The sequence below is a fragment of the Chiroxiphia lanceolata genome, chromosome 5 (assembly GCF_009829145.1).
Source record: "Chiroxiphia lanceolata isolate bChiLan1 chromosome 5, bChiLan1.pri, whole genome shotgun sequence".
NCBI classification, from domain to species: Eukaryota; Metazoa; Chordata; class Aves; order Passeriformes; family Pipridae; genus Chiroxiphia; species Chiroxiphia lanceolata.
This window is the reverse complement of record NC_045641.1, coordinates 68004147-68026432: the sequence shown is the minus strand read 5'-3', so window position 1 is coordinate 68026432 and position 22286 is coordinate 68004147. Positions and strand designations below refer to the sequence as shown.

The window sequence follows — 22286 nt, the reverse complement described above, 5'->3', positions numbered from 1 at the left end:
TCAACTTCCTCAGCAGGATGTGGTATTTCAGTTTAATCACGTAAAAGTTATACAATTTGGGCTTATCTTTCATCCTTATTTGGGATTCCTTCTCCATAGATCTGCCCTGAGTCCACTCAGTTTCTTGGTCTGGTTCATTGTTCAGAGAAGTCATTGAAAAATGTGAAATGACACATTTTGCCTTGTCTGTGATGTGTTTTCTCAAGAGAGCCCAGAGAGCAGCTGAACTGCCAGTTTGCTCCTGCTCTCCTTCATATTCCCAAGGTACTCGAGTTTGTGGTGCTGTGCTGGTAATTTATTAGTGTTAGTAGTGTCACATTCAGAAACCATCAATGGTGAGTGGCTTTCAAGACTTGATGTGGGAACTGGCAGAATCTGTGAGATTTTGTACTGGAGCAGCACCAAGGTGAACTGTTGCCCTCAGAGAGCTGTGCTCTGTGAGCCTGTGAAAGCTTGCAAAGCCTGGCTGTTTGGCCAGTGGGATGGGATCTCCTCTGAGGGAGAGCAGAACCCCTGGAGTGTTTGTTCTAATTCTTCTGAGTGCATCTTTCCGGAGACAGGTTCAAAAGCCTTGCATTCCTGTGGCAAGGAGCTGGGTAGAGTGTGTGATGACAGAGAGAGATTTCGTGGAGAGCAGGGCTGAGAAGTGCAATTTGTCCTTCCTTTCACTTTCTTCTGAGATTTCTGATGCTGCTGCTTCTGTGAGCTCATGTTCTCCTTTGAAGGTTGGTGCTTGGTTTTCCCAAGACACATCCTGAGAGATGCCTTGCTGATTTTTGGCATTTTGCTTAGTTTTGCCTGTTGCTGTGAGACCTTGCCCGAATCATGCCAATATATGGGAGCTGCCAGTTGATTTTCTGTCCTAAAGGTGTGGCTGGGGTTGTCAGATGATAGTAGGGACTTTGGGAAAGGAGTATGTATTGGAACAGGATGTTTATGTTGCTAAATGGTGTGCATTGATTCAACTTCCAGATGCTTGTTAAGGCGGGAATAAGGCAGGAGGATTGTGGTTTAATCTGATTCTAAGACCTTGGCCTCTTCTTTGCACTGAGTTCAGATCACGTCAGGAGCATCCTCTGAGGTCCCATCACCCTCTGTGTCTTCTCAGTAGTTTTTTTTTGAAGACTTTAATATTTGATAATTCTTGTATTTGCCTATTTGTCTATTAACCTGATGAGCTGACAAAACTGTGTAATTAAAACGATTTAACTCCAGAAATGAAACGATGAGCACATACCCTAAGCAGGCAGCCCTTGCCTGTACATCCTTTGCACCTAGGCCTGATACAGCAAGTTGATGTGGCTAAACCCTGATGATGTCTCCTTCCTTTCAGTTGGTTGTATGTGCCCTGGGATGAGAAGAGACCCTTCAAGTGGAAGCAGGGTAGCCCTTCAGCGTGGGTAGCATGAGGCAGTAAGTGGTGCCCTTAGCCGAGGAGGATATGGATGAATTTGTGTGATTGTGCCCACAATGATGGCTCCAAAGTTAGAGCAAGTGTTTGATCAGGAGCTTTCCAAGGCAAAGAGGGTGGTTGTGAAAGGTGGTAGAAATTCCCTACCTCTTTAGCTCCCATGCCATATTAAGTATTGTACCCTTACTGGATTCACTAACTCGGTGTATTTTTTTGCAGGATGGACGTCTTACCTCTGCCTATGGGTTGCTGAGGGCTTTATGGGCTGCTTCCTTTGGGAAGCTGGGAAACACATGGTCTTGGATAGTATCTTTTTGAATTGAAAGCGAAAATTTTGGGGAGAATATCCTAAGGTGTCAGTGGTTTGGCTCAGCACCAAAGGGCTGAGCCTCCCCTGCCAACAGACACCTGGGTTGTATGGCAGCTGAAATGGAGCTGTGCCTGGGGCTCAGGGCCTGTGGCCAGCACAAAGGGGACAGTGTGGATTGCTGAGGAATGGCAGGGGAGAGTGCTGAGTGGCTGTCCCAGGGAAAATCCGTGTCCCCACAGTGCAGGTGACTGCAGCCCACCTCTCTGTGTATCTCTGAGTTGGGAGGGTTTTGGTTTCTTCCTTCACTGGATGGAAGATTTTCAGCCAATTACGTTTTTGCTTTTTACAGTTAAACTTATTTAAAATATGGGACACCTCTGATGAAATTGTGAATCCATGGGGGTTTTTTTTGTGGTTTTTCACCATCTGGTTGCTGCTGATGCAAGACTGAAGGCAATCACTGAATGGTGGTACAAGCTCTTCCACCTCTGCTTTGGCTCTTCAGTAGAAATACTGTCTTCTAATAGGCAGAAGATTATTACATCCCACATTTTTTGCTGTAGAAAATACCCTTTTCTTCTTCCAAAAAACCCAAATTTCATGGGATAAACATTCTGTGTCTTCACTGGCAGTACCAGGGCAGATACAATAAGAAAACCAGATAAATAGCTCAAAGTTAGAGCAGAGGCACGTGAGACACCAGAGGTCTAGTGAAGGCCATCTTCAGTATTCGGCATAGAAAGGGTATTCCTTGAGATTTTTGGACCTGAAAGAAATCAAAGAGGGAATGTTATTTAAATGCATAACTTAAATGTTATATAGAGATGCCTTGGGTACACGAAGGAGCCACCAAGGGAAGGTCTGCATCATGTAATTACAGGAAGAATATGTGGAGATATATGTCCTCATTTCTCTAAATACAGACAAAGATGAAATGAATATCCAGAATCCATTCTTTATAATTCAAGTTACAGAGACTTTCCTGAAAACTGAATTCAAAATGAGAATGTAGATTGTTTTCTTTTTGTTTGCTCGTTTTGTTTTTAAAATGAAAATATTAAACCCTCTCCTGAAAAAGCGTTCTTGGGAAAACCAGTTGGAATTTGAGTTGGTGTGATTTTTAAATAAACTGAATTTCATTCTACCTAGTATCTGTGACACAAAATTCCTTGTAAAGAATATTCAAAATTTAGGAGTTGGAAGAAAACAGTCAGTGTCACTTACATGTCCATTTCACAGATCCTCCAGTTTCTGTTAAAGCTCAGAATTGTTGCCATCTCCTCTTTAGTCAATTCAAAGTCAAATACCTAAAAAGAGAAACAGATGGAAATTGCCTCTTTGGACAAACCAAACAATAAGAAGAAAGACAGGATTAGAGAGCAGCTCCATGCTGGAGGGTCGATTTTCACTCATGGACCACTGAATTAACAGATAGAAGGACACCTTGTTTTATGGACACAGGAACTATTTTATGAACCTTGTTTTTTCTATATAGGTTGTTTCTGGCATGTTACTGTGTGGGGATTCCAAGCAAGCAGTGCCTGCTGATTCATCCATAAGCCACAGAACAGGAATTATCATGTAAGGGCTGTTCATTAACCTCTCCAAAACCAGGCCTGGCTTGACAGTCAGTAAAGTTTAGTTAAGCATAAAGAAGGAAAAAGTGCAGTCCTGCTGCCCAAGGAGGACATGGCAAGGATGAGAAAGGATCTTTGTTTGCTCTGCAGGGAGAAGCTGTGCTGTCCCTGAAGGGCAGCACCCAGCTCACTCCTAACCCCTCACCTGGAAGTTCTCCACAATGCGCTGTGGTGTGACAGACTTGGGAATCACAATCACATTTCTCTGGATCTGGAAGCGAAGGAGAACCTGCAAGAACAGAATCAGAAAGAGGATGGTTCCTGCTCTGGAGGAAGCAGAGCCTGTTCCAACAGCTGTTTTCTCTAAGCTCTGTGCACTTTGGCAGATCTGCATTTCAAACCATTCCTGTCCCTGCAGCCCAGATAGCACTGCCTGGAGAGCAAAAAGGGAAGCGGTGAAGCCTCACATGGAAGGCCTCCTTTCCCATCCAGTTTTGGAACAATTCCTTTTCTTCCCAGCCAGGCTTTTAGCAGTCTATGCAATGCTTTCATTCTCTGCAAGAAGACTTGAGAGGGGAAAGTGACATCTGAAGCTGGGTCAAGAATCTTTTGTAGGGCAAAAGAGATAGTGGTAGCGTGTCTTGCAGATCATATAATAAAAAATCTGTATTGTTAGGGAAAAATCAAAGGAATGCCACAATTCATAGAATCATAGAATCAGCTGGGTTGGAAGGGACCTCCGAGATCATCAAGTCCAACCCTTTATCCACTACTGCTGTTGTTGCTAGACCTTGGCACTAAATGCCACATCCAGTCTCATCTTAAAAACCTCCAGGGACAGAGAATCCACCACTTCCCTGGGCAGCCCATTCCAATGTCTGATCACATTCAAATTCTTTCTGATGTCTAACCTAAACCTCCTCTGGCACAGCTTAAGACCATGCCCTCTTGTCTTGCTGATCGCTGCCTGGGAGAAGAGGCAACTATGGATTGGGTAATGGAAAGAGGTTCTACCCTTTCCTGAGCTCTGTTTTCCTAAATGGCTGTGTTACACCTAAATGCCACTGTGTGGCACCTACTCACCTGTGCTGGGGTTTTATTGTGTTTGGCTGCAATCTCTTTGATCTTGGGGTCATCCAGGAGGGAAGAATCCCCTGGCTTCGCCCTACGCAGAGAAAACAAATCAGTGGCAAGAAACCTCCATAGAAAGATCCAGCATAGCAACAGAGATCTGTATCTGGGTGAATACTTAATGCTGCAGGTGTAGCTTCAATGTTACAAACATAATCCATGCCAACTTCCTTGCATATTGCAAAGCAGTCTTACCACGGTCTGTCAGGACGGCCAAGAGGACAGTATGCGGTCACAGCAATCCCTTTGGATTGACAGTACTTGATCAACTTCTCCTGGGTGAGGTATGGATGACATTCAATCTACCAACACAAAAGCACAGAGGCTGTTACTTGGCAGAACTGTTGAAATATTGTGCTCCATAGATTATCTCCTAATCCAGCTAGAGGCTGCCTTTTCCCCTAATTTGCCCGTGGCCTGCACGATAATAGTATTATCCTTAGTATTGAAAATACCTATTTTTATACAAAGTGCTCATGTAGAGTTTGCTATGGGCGTTTCACAAAGCTCATCTCTGGGTTCTTTATTTTTCCAGAAAAACTGTTTTTAAGGAAATACTCCAACATTTGTAAACAGAGGTTCAGCAAGGTGATACCAAAAAGGAAATATCCAAGTGCCTTGTGTATTCCCAAGTGTCCACAGAGAGGGATTTAAAGTACATGCTGTCTACTTTGTTTTCCCTTTTCCCATCCCTTCATTCAATTGGTATCAGGTATTTATAATGCCTGAAAACTAGTCACCTGAAGTCACTTTGCAGCTTACCTGGTTATTTGCAGGCTTGTGCTTCAGTCCTGGCTTGTTCAAGATTCTTTCAATCTGCTCATGGTTAAAGTTGGAGACTCCAATGGCTTTCACCAGGCCACAGTCCACCAGCTCTTCCATGGCCTGATACAAAGAGGAGCAAAGTCAACATCCAGCATGCAAGGCAGATCATGATGATGTGGGGTTTTTTTTCCTGTCATGAGCAGCACTAAATAACTGTTTAGAGTTGCAAAGTTCTCTGAGGGAGAAGCAGGTACTGGTACATTAGTGCCATCTCACCCAAGCCCAAATTCTCATTCCCTGAGTGTGTGGAAATTCAGACCAAGTCACATGAGGAAAAGAATGATGACGCTCAGTAATCCACTACTGTGCAAGCACTGGAGGGCTGTGCCCCACACTGTAGGCAAGATCTCCACCTAAAATACCTTTATTTCTGTTAAATTTGTTTGAGCAGTTCAAGAAGGATGCAAAAACAGTGGTGAAAATAATTGTACAGTTGTTATGGTCGAGCAGTGAACTTTTTCTACTTTCAGTCTGGTCTGCAGCTCCACTGGAAGAGCTTGTGCAGCTCACTGTGGGTCAGGTGGTCAAGTAAGACTCAGGGAATAGGAATAACTAGGTAAGGATGAAACATGCCCATTATGAAAATGTTCTTTGTACTGCCTTACTTGCCTTCCACCTAATTTTGCTTGAATGAGACGACAGTGGTTGTGTGACATAATTAAACCATGGAAAAGACTGATGAGGACAGAGGACATGCCTCTTCTGCTGTGGGCTGAACTTACCTCCCACGTCTGTAGAATATCACTGTTGCTAGGTATAGCCATGCCTTTGTCATCTTTTGGCAACAGCTCCTCTCCTGCCTGTCAGTGAGAGAAAATGCTTGAAATAATCTCTGCTGGGACACTAGCTGTGTAAAACAACTAAGTGGGGATGTAAGGAGCTAAAGCTAATAGTGTATGAAAAAAACCTAAGTAATTCTCATTATAACTTAATTGTTCATGTTGCTTCTTATTCTTAGTTCATGCATTTTTTAACCTCCTATGCCAGTAAAGACAGGTATTTCTGCTGGACCCTTGGAAGTGATCATCCACAAAATGCATGCAGGGAAGCACGCAGGGACTCATAGAACAGTATTCTGGGGTCTTACATGAGTTCACTGTAAGTGTTGTTCTGTTATGCACATTTAGGAATAATGGCTTCTTTAGTTGTTTTTAAAAAGGCATATGGAGGATTGACTTTGTTCCTGTGAACATACACAGTTTGTGCTGGAGTACATTTGCTGACAGATGTCCCATGGGGAGGCTCACTGTTGAAGTTGCTGTATTAGGAAAATTAGAACAGCCTGTATCTAGATAGTATGGCCAAAGTATTTTGAATGACTGGAATTTTCTAGATGCCACAATATTATGCAGTTTCACTTGACGGCTTTTTCCATATAAAGCTAACTAAAACAATATTGAGAGAATAAAATGAAGTTGAGCTCAAAAGCATTAGGTAGAATAGAGATTTTGATCTGGGAGTAGCAGAAAGGAGAGGCTAATGGAATATGTGTGTGTGTATATATATATATATATAAACTGACATAAATCTTTGAAGTGCATGTAGTCTGTGAAAACTTGATATCTAAAAGCCTCATCTTTTGAAATTCAAGGTCTGTGAAACAACACTAAGTCTCCTACAGGCAAGGTCAGCTCAATCTCTGCTGTATTAAGGACTTGGTGATTAAAGAGAGAAAGGGGAATCCTGAAGCATTTACTTTCACTCTGTGATTTTGTAACCTGAACAGAAAAGAATTTCTGTCGCACAGCAAAGCGCAGCCCTCTGTCCCACAAGGGGTAGTTTTCAGATGAGCATGCTTTGGATTTGTAAAAGAAAGGGAAAAAGGGAAAAAGGCATAACCTATGCTTGCAGCTGGGAGGCCTGATATTAGTGCTGGGTCTGCCTCTCCATTATCAAAAGGGCAGAGGACTCTGTGCAAGCCGCAGTCTCAGGGGCAGAGATCAGGAGCACGGCTCACGTGGCCAGAGTAAAGCTGAATGGGCAGCACTGTCACAGTGCTGGTACATACCAGACACATGCTCTTTCTGGTGCTGCAAGTGCTCCTGGCAGTTTTGAGGAGCTCTCCCAGGAGGAAAAGCCAAGGGCATTGCTGTTACTGTACCTTGAACCCAAAAGGCCAGTGGATGAGGTAGAGATCCAGGTAATCCAGTTTCAGGTCAGCAAGAGTCTTCTGGCAGGCTCCCTTCACCAGGGGCTTCTCGTGAAACGTGGACCACAGCTAGGGGCAAAAACCAAGGCACACTGTGACCTCCTGGGTTAAAGCTCTTGGGTGCTCTCCTGAACAGCATAGAAATGCTCCATTTCCTTTGGAAGGTCAACTGGAATGAAGTCATGTAAGTGCTATTCAGATCTGGCATGCTCTGGGATTGGACTGGCCCGTGACACTGAAGGCAACGTGTGTGCAGTGGCAGCACAGTGTTTGAGCAGGATCATAACAAAGTCTGGTTCCATTAGTTCACACATAGTATGTGCTACCCCCTTTTACACAGGGTCTGGCTTGGCAAGAGGGGGCGTTTAAAGGACATGTGTCTGTCATTCCTGAGCATGCGCAGAACTCCTGCATTGAATGTAGCAGGCAAAGCCAAGAAAATATAAGGCAAGCGAGAGTGGTTGGCACCAACCTTTGCCTCAGTAAAAAGTAACTTTGGAATCCACCTACATAGCTTGATTTTCTTAATAAGAAAGAGAACACGCCAATCATACCTTCCTTGAGACATGTGCTGAGCAGATAACACTGTTACAAGGAGCCCAGAACCGTGTCTTACTCAAACAACAGAGACACTCCTCTGTCAGGACTGTGAGCCCAGCTGCTGGAAGAAGCACCAGGCAGTGCCAGGCCCATCCGCTCTGCTGTACTTTAGCAGTCAGCAAGGTGCCATTAGCAAACTGGTTCTGCCTCTCTATCAGTCCTTTACACTGAGTGGTCTCAGAGCTCTGCATCACAGGTTTCTACCTTGCTTGGTGCTACCTGGCCCACTCTTACCATTCCCTGCTTCCCTTCTTTTGCACTAATCAGTCTGCAGTTGGCCTCCCCTCATCCATGCCCCAGAACTTCTGGCTCTCCTCAACAGTGCCAGACCACAGCAGGGTACAGTCTCAGTGTATCCTTCCTAACTCTCCACACAGAATGGGGTGAAGCAGTAAGCTTGTGTCAGGAGTGACTTGAATGATGTTATGATTTGCTTTATCCTACAGCATAAAATTTGTTCCCAATACTTAAGCTTTTCTACTATAAAATACTATAGGCAAAGCATTCCCCTACCGCTGCCCCAGGATGCAAGAGCATCAGATTCTTACCTTACTGACAACGAAGAGATCTTCTCGTTTCACAACACCTTCTTTGATTTTCTGCTGGATCCCTTCCCCAATTTCGTTCTCATTCAGGTATGCATAGGCACAATCAAAGTGGCGGTACCCGGCATCGATGGCAGCCATCACTGCAGCTTTGACTTGCCCAGCTGGGGACTGAAAAGAAAGCATAGATATTAAGAATCTCAAATCAGTACATGTTAAATACCCGTATTCTAGCAAAATAACACCAGGGAAACCATCTTACTGAAAGCAATTCCCCCCCGCCCCCCAGGTTGGTGGGACGTTTTTTTCTTTACAAGAACACTTATGTCTTGCAGTCATAAACATGGGCTCCAGGGCTTGAAGCCAACCTCCAACCTTTGTAGTTCCACCCCAGTTCAGATTCAGCCCAACAGCCAGGAAGAGCAGAGTCCCAAGAACCAGGACAGCTCTCTGGAGCTGGACCAGGGAGAGTGAAGTTTTGTGCCAGGGAGTTCTGCAAATACAGGTGCTTTTCCCTGAAGCTGGTACCTGCCAGGTGCCCAGCCCCAGGAGGGGCATCTTGGCTGTGGTGCTCAGCTGCACATAGGTTGCCATGATCCTTCACACTGTTTGGGTTGCCCCACTGCAGCTGCCTCTTGCCCGTCTGGTTTAACAGTGACTGGTCTCTGGGCAGGGCAGGGGACGGTGGTGAAGCGTCAGTGGTGCTCTGGCTCCTCCCGTATCCAGAAAACAAGGCTGCAGCTTTTTCTCTGCACACACAACTCTCACAGGTTAATGTGAAGGCTGAAATCAATTTAAAATTGAGGAGGTAATTACGTGGGGCGTGCAGTGGTGTGCCCTGTGGACCTTTCCTCCTGGTGAAGTTCCTTATCAAAAGATAAGGGCTGAGGGCAGGTGTGTCCCAATCTGGCTGGTGTTTGTGCAGGGAATAGCAGTGCCCTGTCCCTGTGCCACGGGTTGTCCATGCATATCTCACGTGTACCAATCACTGCTGCAGTTCCACCATGGATTCTGTGAGAGAGATGGTTTCATTCAGGGGCACTTTGGCCCATGATTTGTCATTCGTAAAGCTCAGGGGTGTCCTGAAATGCGTCAATAAACAGGAATCACAGAAGCACAGAATATGTCAAGTTACACCATGTGCCTGAGAGTATTGTCCAAACTTTTCTTGAACTCTGTCAGGCTTGGTGCTGTGACCACTTCTCTGGGGAGCCTGTTACAGTGCCCATTCACCCTTTAGGTGAAGAATCTTTTTCTAATGTCTAACCTAAACCTCCCCTGACACAACTTCAGGCCATTCCCTGAGGTCCTGTCATTGGTCACCACAGAGAAGTGATCAGTGTCTGCCTCTTTTCTTCTCACGAGGAAGTTGTAACTGCAATGACGTCTCCCTTCGGCCTCCTCCAGGTTGAACAGACCAAGTGACCTCAGCTGCTCCTCATATGGCTTCCCCTCAAGGCCCTTCACCATCTTTGTTGCCCTCCTTTGGATGCTCCCTAATAGCTTAATATCTTTCTGCACACAATATTCAAGGTGAGGTCACACAATCACCACCGTCAACCGGCTGGTGATACTTTGCCTAATGCCTCCCAGGACATGGTTGGCCCTCCTGGCTGCCAGGGCACTGCTGACTCATATTCAGCTCCCCCAGGTCCCTTCCCTGGCACTGCTTTCCAGCATCTCATTCACCAATTTGTATGAAAAGCCAGGGTTGCCCCATCCCAGGTGCAGAATCTGACACTTTCCCTTTTTGAACTTCATATGGTTGGTGATTGCCCAGTCTTCTAATTTGTCGGGGTCTCTCTGCAGGGCCTCCCTGACTTCAAGGAAGTAAACAGCTCCTCTGAGTTTTGTGTCATCTGTAAACTTGCTTAGTGTCCTTTCCTAAGTCCAAGTCATTTATGAAGATGTTGAAGAGCACAGGGCCCAAGATGGAGCCCTGCAGAATCCCACTAGAGACAGGTGGCCAGTCTGATGTTACCTCATCCACTGTTACCCTCTGTGCTCAACCTGTGAGCACACCCATTGTGTGATGTGTTTATCCAGGTGTGTGCTGGACATTTTGTCCAGAAGGATCCTGTGAGAGACAGTATTGAAAGCTTTACTGAAATCCAAAAGGATTACATCAACTGGCTTCCCTTGATGGGCGAGGTGTGTTCCCAGGTTTGATCAGCAGGACTTTCCTCTCGTGAAGCCATGCTGGCTGTGACCAGTGACTGCATTGTCTTTCAGATGTTTTTCAATCCCTACCAGAATAATCTTCTCCATAACTTTACCAGGCACTGAAGTGAGACTGGCAGGCCTGTAGTTTCTGGGGTCCTCCTTTTTGCCCCTCTTGAAAATCAGAACAATATTTGCCAGCTTCCAGTCAGCTAGCACCTCTCCAGATTCCCAAGAGAGCTCAAAAATCACTGAGAGAGGTTTTACAAGGACATCAGCAGCTCTTTGAGAATTCTTGGATGAATCCCATCAAGCTCCATAGATTTGTAGGGATCCAGCTGGAGCAGCAGATCCTGCACAATTTCAGGGTTGACTGGGAGCTGATCATTCTTTTAGTCATAGTCCTCCAGCTCAGGGCACTGAGGCCCCCTTGGTCTGTCATCCATGCTGAAGACAGAGGCAAAGGAAGTGTTAAAGCCCTCTGCCTTGTCTGTGTCCCCTTTGTGAGGTGACCATCCCCATCCTGTAACGGGCCAAGGATATTTCTATACTGCCTAGTCATTAATATATTTGAAAAAGCTCTTTTTATTGTCCCCCACATTTCTGGCAATTTCATCTCCAATTGAGCTTTAGCAACACAAATTTTCTCCCTACAGCAGCAAGCAACATCTCTGTATTCTTCATGTCACTTGACCTTGGTTCCACTGGTATTCACCTTCCTTTTTTGCCTTATTTCCAAGAGAAGGTCCCTGTTCAGCCAATCCGACCTTCTGCCTCATCTGCTTGACTTCCAGCATTTGGGAATTGCCTGCTCCTGTGCCCTTAGAAGGTGATGGTTGAAAAGTGACCAGCACTGATGGACCCCAGCACCTGCAAAAAACATTTTCCCAGCGGACCTTACTTACTAATTCCCTGAGCAGCCTGAAGTCTGCTCTCTTCATGTCCAGAGCTGAGATTTCCTGGCACTTTTCCTCCTGTCAACAGAGGTTTTAAACTCAGTTGCCTTTTGGTCGCTGTGGGCAAGGTGGCCACAATCTCTGCTTTGTTTGTGAGATCCACTCTGTTGACAAGCAGCAGATCAAGGAGGGATCTTTCTGCATCAGCTCCCTTAGGACCTGTTTCATAAAGTTATCATCCGGGTTTTTTAGGAATCTTCTGGCCTGGGTTGTACCAGCTCTGTGATGCTCTCAGTTAATTTCTGGCCAGTTGGAGTCCCCCACAAGAACAGTTGTGCATGTTGACTTGGAAATGTCCCTTAGTTCCTTAAAGAATAATTTGTTGCTGTCATTTCCCTGGCTAGGAGGTATATAGCAGACTGCCAGGATGATATCGGCATTGTTTGTTTTCAACAGCCATAAAGGAGTTTCATAATGCAGAGAGAGACGTGGGAGTGTAGAAGAGAAAAGGTTTCCTGTTAGCTACGTGGTCATGGTCATCGTGGATGCCATATATAATCACATATATATAATAAACACAAATTACACATCGTTTTGCTCAAAAATAAAGCAGGATCCAGGGAATGGATGGTGGTTGTGCTTCAATGTTTGCACACACGGGGGCAGAGTTAAACTTGTGTGTGGCCACTGCTTTTGCTTTTCTTCAACTGTATCTCATCCGATTTAATTCCATATTGCATTCCTTATATTTTGTAATAACAAGAAGGTGCAAATCTCTCTTCCTCTGCCTCTTTTCCTAAAAAGTATTGGAAGAAAAAAAATGAAGGTGGCTTACATTTGTAATAAATAAATAGGCATGAAAATTTTCTGGTAGGGACTCAAAAGATACAATCTGAGTTTTGAAGAAGAAATTAGCAGTTATCATTAACATAGCGATTTTCTGAATTGTCTGATCTTTAAATTAAAGACACAAAAAAGAATTTCCTTTTCCCTGCTGACTTTTGCACTGAAATGCAATGCTGAAATGCATCAGACTGCTTCTCCTGCCTCAACTCACCACTCTCTATCAAAAATGTTCCAAAACTGGCACTTATAAGTGTTGTTATACATGAGAGGGGGAAATGCCTGTTTTCTCCTTCCTGTCAACTGGCACTTACTTTCAACATGTTGTATATCCCAGAGGAAACGGAAAGACTGTCTAAAATTTAGAATGGTTGGATTTACTATGCCTGGTGGTGCTTTCATGAACTCAGCACCTCCAGCTTGCTTTTAAGTGCAGCAATTAATGAGGATTGTGGGCCATCTACAGCTGGTAGGAAGCAGTATGTGCTGAACAGAGTTGGGTTGTTACCTACCTATTTGTGGTCAGAGGTTACTTCCATCGGGAGATTTCCCATTGATTCAATAGCATGGAAACAAGCCATTTGTTAAAATGTTTGCCAACAGTGCCAGCTCTTTGTTCAGCCAGCTAATACCAAACTCTCTCTAACCTATTTTTTATACTGTCCCTGATGTCCTCGGGATGGCTTTCAACACTGTATGTTTTTCAGTGCTTCATCACCAGCTCTGTTCCCCCCAGCAGCTCGTGATGCAGCAGTGGTAGTGGCTTGGGCACAATGGAGGAGATAAAATTCCTCAGGATCTGCAACCCATTTTCGGCCTGACCATGCTGTATCGGGGGGATGAACCAAGAACAGCAAGAAGAGGAAGAACTGACCTTTTTCCTTTTCCCAAGCGCTTTCCCCAGTCCGTAGTGTAAACCAGTGGGCTCGAGCTGATGGAAGAGGTGCTGGGATATCATACCAGGCTGACAAAGTAGAGCTACTAAAAATGGTTTATGGCCTTTTTTATACTTTTGCTCAGTCACTGTATGTCACCCTCTGGAGCAAGATGGGCTTCCCAGAAGTAGTCATAATCTGACATTTCCACAGCATTGGACACACAAGAAACCTGAAGCAATATATTTTGGTTTCTGAGGAAAACCCAGCCAGCATGGTTCTAAAGCTGGAGTAACTATTACTGTTACAAATGCAGGAAAGGGAAAAATCTGGGCAACATCAAGTTGAAATTACCTTCAAGAGGAACCTTTGAATTGAGCAGAACTTCAGCAAGCTACAGTTTTTGAGAGCTACATCAAATGGGCTGGTTTGGCGATAAAGAGAAGTGTAACTTGCCAACAAGTGGGTACCTGAGGGTAAACAGGATAGGAAGAGATAGTTAATAGAACTATCAGGCAGTGAAGAGCAGACCCCTGGAGGCAGTGGAGGAGGTGTTGACAGCAGACAGGCAAAGCAAGGCATGTTCACAGTATTCACAAAGAATAATAAGGTTACATTTTCATCTGATTCTTGTGTACATGAGAATCTTCCACTGTTTCATTATGTTGAAATGCAAATGCCTTTTCTGGACACATATGAGTTGAAGTACATTGTATATTTATTTAGCTTAAATCTGTTCCTTACCACTCGAGTTAAAACAATAGAAAGTACTCCAGCAAAATAACATTCATCCTCCCACAGACTTCGCATTAATTTAACAGCATCAGTTTTTGAACTCGTTTAATTAAACTGCAACTTCCTTGCACAGGCCAGGACTGGTTGCTGCAGAAGCAGAAACATGTTAGTATCTTTTGAGTCTTTTCTTGTACTTGTGAAAAGAAACCTTCTGATCATAGACTGGAGAGGTGGATTTAATATGGGACTGGCAAATACTTTGCTTGGTTTTCTCTAGGTCAAGCCCTGTAAAAAAAGCAGGTACCGAAGCATCAACAAAGACCAAACCTTCTCAGTAAGAAGAGTTAGAAGAATGGGCTTTGTAATGAAGGGAGAAGCAACTTAAATTAAATAGGAAGGACACTGTGGTCAGCCTCCAAACTCAATTCATCTATAAACGGAAAATTTGACCATTCCAGACCTATATTCCTATCCAGTTTTCTTGGTAGGCCTGGTTATCACAGGGACAAGATTTTCCTCTCTCATATATGCAGACATGTAGGTTTTCTAAAGCTCATAATTTTAGAGAACAGACTGCTATTTTTCTTGCCAAGTGGATGCTCTTGTTCTCGTGGAAAAATATTTTCATGCTCCTTTTCAAGTTCCAGCAGTAAGATGTGTGTAGCTTTGACAAGAAAAGGGATACTTCCAATGTCTTAAGAGTAGAGGAAATGATAAGTTTTCGTTTTGTAATACATGAAAGTATTGAAAATATTTTCCTCATGTTTGAAAAACAGAACAAATGAAGCACACAGTAAAACCAATGACTTCATCTTGATTAGGAACAACATGAAAAATACTACTGTGGAATCTGTACACTTACAGCTGAATAAAAATTGCTTTATAACCTGAACTCGTACAGAACAGGGGAGCCAGATTGTTGTAGCAAACTGAGTTACTTGGGTTTTGTAAATATGAGAGCAGAACTTTATGTGGTCTTTCTGCCATCACATGGCAGGACCCATGGGCGATATGAACATTTAGTGGGGATGCAGAAGGTCCAGTCATTCCCTCAGAAGTTCGCTTTATTGTCCTTCACTAATCCATGGATCTGCAGTTATTTCACTGTATGCTCCAGGTTTGCTCTGGGGTTGGTCAGATGGGCTCCCACACTCTCCGGATCAGTCATTTCCAGAAGTAATTCAGGACATGTAGGGAGGAGGCCACAAGCTGCAAATTGTTCTAGTGTGATGCTTCCAGCCATTGTCTTGTCTGAGGACTCTTGCCTCTCCTGTAACGAGAGTCCTCAGACAAGACAATGGCTGTAACCCAAGGGTCTGGGAAAAGATGGTGGCCAGGTATGGGTTGCTGCAGAAGCCAGGAAAATTAGTTTGACCAGTGTGTGCTCCCAGCTGCCCCTGCAAACGGGATGTAGCCTAGAAGACCAGATAAAGTAGCTTCTCCATGTCTAAAGTTTGTGTATTTAGAGGGGCAAGAGACCTTGGTCCAATAGCATGGGCCTCATTTTATGATATCTTTCTAGAGGTATTGTACCCTTCCCCAAAAAGAAGACAGGTAGTTTGTTGCCAGATATAACTTCTTCTTCAAATGCTGCCTGAAGAAGAGCAGGACCATACTGCCCTTTTTTTTTCCCTCACAGATCCATTGTATTGATCTTGGCTCTGTCCCTTATTCACTATATTACAGATGCAGACTTCGACAGAGTACAGCAGTACAGAATGTTTAAACAAGTACTTGACCTATCCAAACTGTTAAATGTTGGTTGATGCTGTGGTAGGATAGTCTCACCCTGACCAGACCCAAGACCCAATCAAGCTATTAATCAAGCTATCAGTCAAGATCAACTGCTGGAGCCAGACTGTTGTCTTGGTGTTAACTCTGCTAAAACCATCCTGGTTCATCAAGCTTTGAATACACACCCTGCTTTTTGAAGTCTGATTTGACATATAAGCTGATAGCTGGCCTGTAAAGGTGTGACTGGCAATCAATCACTTGATACTATAAGAAGTCCAGTCCCCTCTCATGAAGTCAGGTTCTCCTGACACAACCCTTCTTGGGGTGTGTGTGTGGAGATTCCTCCCTTGGCTGGGGACGCTCTCCAAGGTTACTCCTCCAGGCTGAGAGAAAGAGATCTCCCCACAAGCATTGGTATGGGTGAGTTACATCAGATCTCTACTTAATAACTGTTTCTTTTTGCTAGCTTGAATATAACTGCTTCAATAATTGCTTTGTTACAGTGCGTTATACTACTTTATGGTATATTATACTCTATTAGTAGATTTTTAATGTTTATATTGTTTTAGTGTTTATGTTGTGTAGTAAATAGTTCTGAATAAGGTTTTTTGTCTGATCCTTTGTATAAAATAAATTATTTATATTATATAAATATTCTCATGTTGCCATCATTAAAATCTGCGAGACAAAGTGGTTTAATACCTCTATAATTCCCGTAAATTTAAACTGTTAACGCAGTTAGAAAGCAAGGGAGTCTTCCTGCACCTCGAGACTCACTGGCAAGGCTTTGCTTTTTAAAACTTTGCCTAAGCCTTCCACTTTCCCATGACAAATGCCTTGTCTCTCTGGGAAACAGAAAAGCATCTTTCTCTGTAACATAAAAAGGAGATCCTGAATTACAAACAAAATACTTTTCCAGGTTTTTCTGTGAACTGATGGCAGTAGAGAAGAATTGACTAATTCTGAATCAAAAAACAGTGGAAGTCAGGCACAAAATAATATAAATGAATGGTTTTACATGTAAGTAAAGCAGATGCGAGATGAAAATTTAAATTGAAAACTCTGGGAAGTTGGATATTCTTACTTCCCATCCTTGCATGATTTATTAGTCCTGTCTGTCATTCTACTCATGCTCCTTTTTTGTTAAAGAAATTAAGTAGGATACGGGGAAAGGAAGCAGGAATTAAATTGTGATACACAGCTATTTATTTAGCAACTTGACTCCTAAAGTTTCCTGGGAAACAATCCTGTAAGAGAGAGGTCTGATTTTGTTGCTTTTTAAGGTCAGGAGTAACCCAGCTGAATTCTACAGTAAAATGTAACAGTGTGACTCAGCCCTTCTCTTTATATTATCTAATCATGACACATAGGACAAACTTTTTCAGTAGGAAACTCATTTTTGTGCTCCACTGAAAACCAAGCTAAACATCAGCCTGTCTTGTTTTGTGAACTGGCGTTGCTGCAGGAGAGCCACATACCATGAACAGAAACACAGGCGCTACCGGATACATCTTTGCGATTTGTAGTGTCTGGGAGAAAACAAACATCATAAACACAGAGAGAACTGTGCACACACACATCAACAAGGTCTCAGTTAACCCAGGGATCATTATGATGTAGATAGAACTAAAAAACTTCAGAGCAGCTTTTTTTGAGGTGAGCCACTAATTTTTAACAGACATTAATACACGCAAACCTGAGTGTGTGTGGTGTGTGTTTGTTATTCTCAACATTCTCTGCAATGACACTGGAGTTTCCATTTTACCCTTTTGGTTGTATTTGCCCAGATTCTTATGTGTTGTTGCCATCCTCTAGTATCTGCACTATCCAGTCTGTTTTCTAACTAACTTATCACGACTGGACTAGACACCACCCTGTTGCTTTCTTTTTTTCAAAGGCCTTTTTAAATTATCTCTTCCCAGACAGTTTCTTACTGACGTCTAATGTCTAGACTACTTTGTTTATCATGAGGGAAAAAAAAGGCAGATTCATCACAGGATTTTTTTTTTGCTTTTGGTACTGCTTCAGTAAGTTAATTTGTACAATACTGTGACCAGAAAACAGTGGAATGTTCCAACCCAAAACCTGACGTGTAAGCCACTCCAAATCCACAAAATCTAAAAGTGAACCTTGTAAATCTTCAAATTGCATCACTTGCCCTAGAAAAGGAAAAAAGAATTGATTGTGAGAATTTTGTTTTCCCGGTTATTGACACCTTGTGAAACTTCTTTTAGAGCTATTTTTGGGGACTAGAACTGAATCCATGAGGGCTCCTTCAGAACATGGTGTTCCACACACTTTTCCATATCATCTAGGCATCTGTTATGGTAAAGTGTTTATCTGAAAATGACCATGTAATGGTTTTGAGGGCATAGAGAATGTAAGGTTTTTCCCATGTGTATGTTCTCAGCCTGGGGTGTGCAGAAGTAAAATACTTTTTTTGAGTTAAGACTTCAGCTGAACAGGCAGAAGTCACCTTTTTTTAATTCAGAATAACATTACCAGTACATAGGCATTGGGATTGCATAAAAAATGAAGTTCCCACTTCAGGTTTGGAATAGAATGCCTCACATAGTAGCTTCCCTCCATCTGTTTTGCATATAATGAAGGCTTTCATGTATTTTCTTCCTCTTTCTCAGTCATTTATTTGGTACTTAATGATTCAGAAAAACTTCTGCACTTACTACGATTCTGGTGACAAATGGAGGGTTAGCTTAAGTCCTTACATACTCCTTTTTTTTTTTTTTTAACAGACCTTCCCTCTGAGCAATGCAGTTAGAGAAGAAAAATAAAGTACTTTATTTTCTCTTCACATGTACTTGTACTTCTTGTAAAGAAAATTTACTGAGATATTGAAGTTATATATTGCCTCCATACCCAAACAGGATGAAAGCCCCAATGTATTTATATGCCTGCTATGTCCTCTCTGAGCTCTGACAGAGAAGGGTTTGTTTTCCTCATATTATAGAGCAAGGTCTGGTATGTAGAGATGTATGAAGAGATGGGCTTAGCTGAAGTGATTTTATGAAGTGCCAGTTCTGAATCCTCTGGAGGAAACAAGGACTCTTCATAGTAGTGTGTTGTGCTCCCAGACCTTTCTCCGTGCAAATTTGGCCTTGAGTGAAAGTGGACCATCAGAATAGTTGCAGAGGAATCTCAGACAGTATCATGGATAGCAGACAGAGAAGAGACAGGATCTAGATCTTTTGTACAGGAAAAAAGAAGTCAAGTGTTGAAAACTGCCTGAAAGGGCCTGCATGCAAGGAAAAGGGGAGGATTCCCTAGGCACACATATGGGGGCCAGAGAAAATGGGCATGCTGCTGGTGGCAACCGAAGGTGGAAAGGAGTAGGGAGAGTCAAGGAAGGCAGGCATAAATTAATGCATTAAAGAAGCGCCCAGGAGGGAGTTTTAGAGAGAAGGTTTCAGAGTTTAATTAAAGAGTGCAAGGACTTGATTTTTTTAAGTTTTTTTTGAAGATGAAATTATTAATGAAGACAGATCATATATCAAATAGTTCTAAACAAAGGGCTCAGGGTTTTCTGGAAATTACAGTGGGTATGTCTGCAGTGGTCTGTGGCAAATACTTTAATCTAGCATCGAACAAAGTAATTATTCTATGAAAAGACACCAGGGGCATAATCAGTGAAGAATGCTCCTGTTTGCCATAGTTTTCATCAATCATTAGTCAGCCTTTCTTCTTTCCAGGTTTGTTTTCTTCTGTTTTTGCCTTGCTCAGCTCCAGGCCTTTATTGAGGGTGGTGCAGTTGCACTGGTGCCCCAGCAGAAGTTTATGTGTTGAGGGAAGGAGTTTCCTGAACTGCATCTGCCATAAACATTCCAACTAAACACTACCATCTGGAAGGGCTCCAAAACAGAGACCCTGAAAAACACAGCCCAGCTGGTTTGAGAGATAATAGCCAAATGAGTCTAGCTGTCTGCAAGAAATCACGCACAGGGTTTTGGCTTTGACCCTTCTGTCCTTGTATACTTTGAAATGTGAATCAAATTCATTAGGCTGTTTTTGCCATGCTAATGAAATGGTCTTGCTCAAAGACTAATGGAGACAAGAAATCTCTATGTAAAGGCCATGGAGGTCCTGGATTGTGGCATGGGTTACTGTCTACTCCATTGTAACTATGACTGCATATGGGCATATAATGTTTCTTTCTATTAATTGTATTCTTAATTATTGATGTACAGCCAATACATGGTGCTTATACTCAAGAAGAGATGTTTTTCTTTCTAGGAACTTTGCTTCTTTTCCTTGCAAAGTCAGTCAACCAGTTTTCCTGGAGGCAGGGTGACTGCAGGTGTGTGATCATGCAGCACGAGGTGGGAGCATTTCTCTTAACTAGTTTGAGATAGTGGGTGGCTATAATCAAACTCTTCTGGTACAGTGAACTTGAGTTCTGCATTGATTACATAGGCAGAACTGGGTTTATAATGTAGGTTCTGGCTCAGACAAAGTAGACAGAAATGAAGTAATTGTTAACATTAAAGTTAGTGAGTGAGATGGAAAGGATTTTATGTGTAACTATAAGTACAATTCACATCCAGTGGAAATATTCTGCAGACACGACAAATTTTTTTGTAGTTCTGTGTTGAGGTCAGGCATAGCTCTTTTTATCAGGAAAAGGATTGAAAATGTTCCCCCTGAGATGCAGAATGCTTTCTAGAGTTCCCAAATAAATAAGGAACAAAGTCAGTGCAGTAACCACTGAAGAGACACGGGATGCTGCTCACCAACAGCCTGGCTGCTCTTACCACACTTAAGTGCTGTACTGTGCTGAGAACCCAGTGAAATGGTTTCATATGGCTGGTCCTTCTTTCCCACTGACAGTTTAGGACCTAATCCTTATAAATGCAAAATTAAACACCGTTTCTGCTCACAGAACATTATTTTAATACCTCTACCGCGAACTTTCCTGAATTTCTTTGTGTTGCTTTTTGCTATCAGAATCTGAATCCCTCCTCTTTTATTTTCCTTTTAACTTATTAAAAAGGGAAGATCACCTCTATCTCTCCCTCGTGGAGAGGATGATAGAGCACATTCAGTGTACATTCAGTTTGTGGCCCTTTAAGCATTACATTGTGGCTGTTCAAGGGTGAGCATTTAGAGAAGAAAATGTGAATCCGATTAGGTATAAAAGATGTGCTCTGCTTTCTTTTAAAAATAAAACCAGACCTGTAGCAATAGAAGCAGCAAAAGAAACAACCTTCCCACAGCACTTCTCTTGGTTTCTAGCCAGAGCTGCTCCCTCCACTTGGTTTTGATTACTTTGAACTGGGATTACAGCCTGTGGGTATGAGAGCGCTAGCGTGATCCTTAGGAGCACTCACGTCTATTTTTTACTTTCTGCTGATTTCATTATGAATAACGAGATTTTGGATCCTCGATTCTCGCCAAAACCAAAAAGTCCTTAAGCCAGGAGAAAAAGCGAGCCCTGCCCGGGAAAATCCCCGTCCCTGTGCCCCGTTTCCTCTCAACTCCTGGGAATGAGCGAGGGGGTGTTCGGCGGCCGGTGCCGCGCTCCTTCCTTGGCACGGAGGAGGCTCCGGCAGAGGAGAACGAAGGATCCAGCGGCTGCGGGCAGCCCAGCGCCTTCCTTCGCCTCTTCCCTGATGCGGCGAAGGACAGAGCCGGCGGCCTCCCTCCCTCCCTCCCTGCCGCTGCCGCCGTGCCCACCAAGGCGGCGGGCGAGGAGGCGGACGGAGGCCCGGGGCAGCCGTGACTTCAGAAGAGCGGAGCCCACTTGAGTTCGGCGGCCCCGGGGGTGATTTCGAGAGAATCCAGAGGCTTGGCTGCCTCCGCCCGCGTTCTGCCCGCGCTGGCGCGATCCCGGTTCCCCGCTTCACAGAGCGCTGGAGCACAGCCCACGCCAGCGCCGCCTGCGCGCCCAGACTCACGGGGGGACCAGCATCTCTGCTGCGATACCTCGGGCTCTGGGAAGCCGGGATTTCCGCAGCAGGAGGGGCTGGATAACCCCCGAGCAACACCCCCGAGCAACACCGCCGAGCCCCGGGCGGGAACGGCAGCGCTGGGAGCGCTGGGAGGCGCTGGGCCCGGCGCGGCGTGTCACCGCCCACAGGCGCGCTCTCATTGGCTGAGGGCACTGCCCATCATCCCGAGCAGCCAATCGGGCTCCCCCCGCGCCGCGGGGACGCCGCGGCCGCAATAAGACGCGCGGTCCGGCCCGCTCTGGGTTGGGTGGCCGTGTCTTCAGTGGGCCCCTTAAGGCGGCTCGGGTTTAGCCCGATAAGTCTCTGGAGCCGAGGACAAACGCGGTGAGAGGCCGTGGGGGAGGAGGTGTAAGGGCCCTGGGCTCGGGGAGGCTCCCTGCGGGGCGGCTGGGGGGGGTGGCTTCCCTCGGAGGGGTTGTCCCGGCGCTCCGGCGAGGGGAAGGATGGTGTTTTGGATCCCTGGGCGGGCAGTGGCTTCCTGAGGGGGCCGTGGGTGAGGAGCCTCGTGTGTGCCTGTTGATGTGTTCGTCTG

The 22286-nt window shown here is 44.3% G+C and overlaps 2 protein-coding genes across 4 annotated transcripts in view; one reads left to right on the top strand and one right to left on the bottom strand.

Annotated features, from left to right (window-relative positions):
• BPGM (bisphosphoglycerate mutase) overlaps positions 1-22286 on the top strand; it is a 38082-nt gene that overhangs the window by 729 nt on the left and 15067 nt on the right. Inside the window, exon 1 of one of the 2 annotated variants that reach the window (XM_032687576.1) lies at positions 21946-22078. The exons of the other annotated variant lie outside the window; for it this stretch is intronic. The gene's annotated coding sequence lies outside the window, so the exon portion shown is untranslated. Of the gene's footprint in view, positions 1-21945; positions 22079-22286 lie in introns of those variants that run through there. 2 annotated transcript variants of the gene reach the window in all.
• LOC116786695 (aldo-keto reductase family 1 member B10-like) lies at positions 2071-9395 on the bottom strand. Of its 2 annotated transcripts, none has more exons than XM_032687573.1 (10): positions 9077-9395; positions 8552-8719; positions 7356-7472; positions 5977-6054; positions 5192-5314; positions 4625-4731; positions 4382-4463; positions 3504-3587; positions 2946-3028; positions 2071-2487 (listed from the first exon to the last, which is right to left on the bottom strand). In XM_032687573.1, the coding sequence occupies exons 1-10, from the start codon at positions 9140-9142 to the stop codon at positions 2445-2447; spliced, it is 951 nt and encodes a 316-aa protein (XP_032543464.1). In that variant the 5' UTR covers positions 9143-9395; the 3' UTR covers positions 2071-2444. The 2 variants fall into 2 exon arrangements, with proteins under 2 accessions (XP_032543464.1, XP_032543465.1); XM_032687574.1 differs by lacking the exon at positions 9077-9395 and adding an exon at positions 8863-8869.